Here is a 5,621-nt window from a genome sequence, read left to right on the forward strand (position 1 = left end):
ATTTATAGCCTCCTTCCTCGGTACTCTCACACCGCGCCGGTAAATCCGAACTGGACTCCGGTTAAAGCGCTCATAAATAATGTTTGTGTATTTTTGGTAAGTGTTCTCATCACATGTCTCTATAAACAGATGCCAGGATGACAGCCACGGAGACGATGGGTCTGCCCATGTCACACTGAAGGGTCTTAGGCCTAAAGGTTTATGGTTAATTTCATTAATTTGCACAAAATAGGTTTAGGGTTAATTCATCCATTCATTCATTTGCACTATCCACACAATTTTTTTTACATTTCGTTGACGTTCCCCGAGAGAGTTGTCCTGATTGTGGATGTTGTCACTGTTTGGTGTCTCGTCTCTTCTGCAGTGGAAGCCTGGATAAAAGTCTCCCTGGATAACGAGTATAAAACTATATAGCGCACTGCGTGGAGCCCTTCTCTGAGATGTAGACCGGAATTAAGAGGCCTGTATTTAAACATGTAGCCCTGACATCTTTCTGAATATTTAGACAGAACACGTTGCGACTTTTCTATAAAACTGTACTCACTGCTCGGTGTCTCGTATGCCCTGCAGTGGAAGTCAGGCCCGCTGTCCTCCCACTGGAAAGGCGACCTGACGTCTGGAGAACCGCTGAGCACGACAGACCCCGGGTCGCCTGCCCGGGCTGTCCTTATCCTTCGAGTATCTCCGGGATCCGGATGAACGCTCTTCGTTCCGCCCTGGCTCCATGGAGACCCGTGTCCGTGGTGGACGGTGCTGAGGAGGTTTTCGATCAGAAACGCGGAAGCCCGAGAAGACGTGATGGTCGCGGCTGTGTGATTCGCGAGCTTTTCCTGCATTTTCACAATTTATACGCACGCAGAAGCAGAGCGAACATCCAGTCTGGTTTGTACGCGCTCTCAGAGTGCGTTATTCGCTCCAATAATTCCCGGTCTCGGTCCTGCGTTCCGACCCAAGTTCCAAATCACCATTTCAACCACCGTGGCACCTCTACGGTCCGTGAGCGACGTCGAGAGAATACGCAGGGAGACACCGAGTACCCTCATCACACGAGGGGAGGGAGAGAGAGAGAGTAGGGGGCAGTGGAGCGAGAGGGAGGGAGAGAGGGAGCGTGTGTGTGTGTGTGTGTGTGTGTGTGTGTGTGTGTGTGTGTGTGTGTGTGTGTGTGTGTGTGTGTGTGTGTGTGTGTGTGTGTGTGTGTGTGTGTGTGTGTGTGTGTGTGTGTGGGGTGGGGGTGGGGGCGGGCAGGAGAGAGAGAGCTTAGTGAGAGCAGGGGGCTAGTACAGTGAAACGTAATGTCAATCGCTTAACGAGTAAAGGGCGTCCAGCCATTGGATGAACACACCACGGAACGGGTTCGTCCGAGGGAACGCAGAATGGCCGTCTTTCTCTCACATACGGTTGTGTGTGAGTATGGGTATGTTTGTGTGGATGCTGTGTGTGGAGGTTGTGTGTGAGTGTGGGTAGGTTTGTGTGTCGACCGTGTGGTATAGACCCCCTTATGCATGCGCTTTTACATTCGGACCAAAATAAGGAGGCGCCCACTGTCTCGCGTAATTGGGTCAATTAGATTGAAAACCAAAAATACAACTCCGCCGTGAAAGGCGACTTTATTTATTCATTTGTTCATTTATTTGATTCGGATTATTTGTATTTTTGTTTTTTTTACGTAAATTAAAATAAATTATTCGCCTTCCAGGAATATACTAATTTGGGTTTAGGCCTAAATGCAGACAATAAGGCCTGGAGAGGAACTTTTAAAAAAGAGTGTGTGTGTGTGTGTGTGTGTGTGTGTGTGTGTGTGTGTGTGTGTGTGTGTGTGTGTGTGCGTGTGTTTGTGTGTGTGTGTGTGTGTGTGTGTGTGTGTGTGTGTGTGTGTGTGTGTGTGTGTGTGTGTGTGTGTGTGTGTGTGTGGGTGTGTGGGTGTGTATGAGCGTGCGTGTGCGAGCGTGTGAGTGTGCGTGTGCCTGCATTTTACTTTAGGTGAGTGTTAAATTCCCTAGCCAATAAAATATCATACAACATTTTACAAGCATTTGATGCTAAAAAAAACAATAACATAAAAAAACATTTTAACAACCTATTTAATAGTAATTATCGAAGCTGTGAGTGCACAGTCGATGCATCAAAACGAAGTTACGAAATTAGGCTAAAATATTAAGTCTGATAATGCATCAGGGAATATTCAATTGCGCGCTGACGGGCGTCTTTACCCTTTATCCCTGAAATGGCAAGACATTTGAGCTTTTTATCCCCCTCAATAGAGTCACCGGCGCTGACCTTTAGCTCTGCAGCATCCTCCTCTCTCCTCCTCAGTGGAGCCATCTCATCCTCCTCCCTCCCCTCCGCCCCCAGGGCGAGGTTTACCCTTTGAGTGGGGATCACAGTAATGCGCTCTTCAACGTAACACTCAATAACGACAACCCCCGGTAACACAACCCGTGTTCTCCAGATGTCGGTTACCTGTCGCCTCCCATCCTGGTCATAACGCACACAAAGCGAACACCGCTGCATGGGTGCAAAATGATGCAAACGGCCCTGTAATTCGCTTCTTTGACTTAATTTTAAGGCGTTTGTCTTTCTTTCCCGTATTTCCTGATGTCCAGCAAATATTTAGTTTTTCCTCAAACTTCATTCTATTGTAAACCTGATTTTCCAGTCGATCAATACGCAGCCTGAACGTCAAACTCTGTTCTGAGCTTTTTATAATTTTCGTCATATCAATCAAAGGACCCAAAGCCTTAAAAACAGACGCATCCATAACATTGTTTCAAACACACACCTTTTAAACGAGCAGGAGGAACATGAAACAAAATGTCCTCCTATCACACCATAATTCCCTGAGAGGATCACTGCAGGCCTCCAGAGATCCACACCTCTAATACCTCATCGTGTATTTGTGCGCATGTGTGTGTGTGTGTGTGTGTGTGTGTGTGTGTGTGTGTGTGTGTGTGCGTGCGTGCGTGCGTGCGTGTGTGCGTGCGTGCGCGCGCGTGTGTGTGTGTGTGTGTGTGTGCGTGTGTGTGTGCCTCTTTAAAAGAGTAAGGGGGCATTAGATCAGGTTTCGCTGTGTACACTGGGCCGTCTGAACGATGCGGCACCAGGGCCGTCGACCCCTGCTCCGGGGCCAGACAGCGGGAGGACCGGGGGCCCCGCCCGGCCCCACTGCCCCTGTCTCACGGCCTTTAGCGCGGCTCTCAAACCCTCTCGCCTCCTGACGCTCATCCACCCTGGCGTGCCCTTTATGGAGGATCAAACCCTTTACGGTGGATCAGGCCCTGCGCCGACCCCAGATACACAACCCGGCCCCCCAATCATCCTCCGATAGCCCACTACATGGACACATAGGATCGAAAATACTATTTTGGTTAATGCGTAAAATATTATGTCCGTCAACCATAGGATGATTTTGTTCTCCCCGTCTTCAAAGATGGATCAGGTTTACGCACAAAGTACAAATTGTCGGTGGAGCGCACTATAGTCTGCCGGCGATATTAAACTTATATTGCATTACTTGGTGTTGTCTGTGGAGTACAGAAGGCTTATGGTCTAATGGGGGGACAGAAAAAAGCAATGCATCACGACATGGATTATCTGTCATCCGTGCGTTATTCACTCACAAATATACATCAGAAGCACTCTAACATGATTTTAAACTGGAATATTCCTAAAATCGTATCCCAGTCTGAATGAATGATTCGTTTTTCTAGAATTGGTTTTGATTATAGCTTTAAAAAAAAAATTGCATTGAAGAAACGCTGTCTACCTCAGCATTGTACAACTGCACTAAATAGGCTAAATGAGGTTCACCACTCTCACTTTATTTTAAAACGCTTCCACTTTGAAACGCAGACAGGACTTTTTTGCACTTAAATTCATTTGGAGTCAAAACGAGTTTGAATCAAAATGATAAAATCCATTCTGCAGTGGAAACAAAGCCAATCCCCTCAATGGATTCAGTCTGCGAGGAGGCGAGAGAATCAGATTTTAAAGTGAAGCACACAGACCGGGTTTATGGGACAGCAGAACTTTGTGTCAGAGAAGATAGAGATTAGATCGAGGAAGATAGAGAGAGACGGAGAGAGATACCCGCGCGCGCGCGCAAACACACACGCAAACACACACACACACACACACACACACACACACACACACATACACACACACACACACACACACACACACACACACACACACACACACCACACACACACACACACACACACACACACACACACACACACACACACACACACACACACACACACACACACACACACACCACATACACACACGCGCGCGCACAGTGTAGTGCGGTGGTCGATTAAAGTGGAGACAGTTTGACCTCGTTCATTATATGTCTGGGTGGTGAGACAGACCGGAAGAGAGGAGGCATCTCCTCTAGGGGGGCATCGGAAGTCTCTTTATGTTAAGAGGTCTCTCCACCACCATGACTCAGGCCTCTGCGTCAGACGAGCCTCTACCGTCGATTAAACGCTTGGCCTCAAACTAACAGAGCCGCCGTGGACACACGCAGAATCACAATCCACTGGGATTCACAAGAAACCGGATCTCTCTTGTGGATTTTAATTATAACGTTGGGAATCACGCTGAACGCAACTTTTACGCAAATTGCCTGATTGCCTAATTGACATATCCCGCTTGAAACAAAACATTCCTTAACAGTTTTCGATGATTAGGCCCTTACAGTCTGATGCTACTTAACTACACTACAACAGACATAAATACGCTCAAATCCTGCCTCACGTCTGTTGTCTGGCTCGATATCCACCGAAACACGTCTGCGTTATTCCTCCACTCTCCCGGAGACGTCATTGGAACAGAGAAGAATAATCTCCCTGCTGCAGCCTAATGGTGCCTTCATCTCCTCGGCCGGCCAGACAGTTTAGTTGAATTGTGTCAGCTCGGCATTAATAATTCACCTCATGTGAAAAGTTGATTCTGCTGAGTTAGTTTCCACGGAGATGAGCAGACAGTGCGTCGCCGTCTCCAGACGCACGGTGCGTTAATTGCTCTAATCCACCTCCTTCGCTCTCCTCTCTATGGTTATGTGTGTTTCAATATATACCTGAAACACACATATATATATACTATACTATATATCGGATTATATATAGTACCTTTATACTTTACTGATGTAACATACATGCCGGCGGTAAGCAGGGCTCTAAGTTGTAATTTGGACGTAGTAAGGCGTAGAGAACTTGTCTTATTCGATGTGTAGTTGTGTTTCATGAAGGCGGATCGCTGGAGCGTTTCCTCGACAAACTGTCTGCAAGGCCGAGTAGCCTACATAAACACGAGCAGGGCTATAAAGTAGCCTAGATTAACCCGAGCAGGCCTACATTAACCCGAGCCGGCCAATATAGAAACCTGCCTGGAACCTGAAGACATTTAGGAATTATTGTCTGTGTGGAGATTTTTATTTATATTTTTATTCAATGTCGGTCAACCTCAGTTAAAACATGTTCACGTTATTCCGTCACCGACATAAGCATTCATATAGGCCTATGGACCTATGTTTTCTTTATAGACCTCCTAAACGATATTATTATAAGTATTTGTATTATTAGGTTTTATTCAGTCTATCTACCTATTGTTGT

The 5,621-nt window shown here is 46.8% G+C and overlaps 1 protein-coding gene across 1 annotated transcript in view; it reads right to left on the reverse strand.

Moving 5' to 3' along the window:
- LOC115538876 (homeobox protein HMX1) overlaps positions 1 to 1,045 on the reverse strand; it is a 2,614-nt gene extending 1,569 nt beyond the window's left edge. The window contains exon 1 of the mRNA XM_030350105.1: positions 545 to 1,045. Within this exon, the coding sequence (XP_030205965.1) occupies positions 545 to 836 (292 nt within the window). The 5' untranslated portion in view covers positions 837 to 1,045. The remainder of the gene's footprint in view (positions 1 to 544) is intronic.
- Between the last annotated feature and the right edge of the window lie 4,576 nt (positions 1,046 to 5,621).

Source organism: Gadus morhua, unplaced genomic scaffold (assembly GCF_902167405.1).
Source record: "Gadus morhua unplaced genomic scaffold, gadMor3.0, whole genome shotgun sequence".
Lineage (NCBI taxonomy): Eukaryota > Metazoa > Chordata > Actinopteri > Gadiformes > Gadidae > Gadus > Gadus morhua.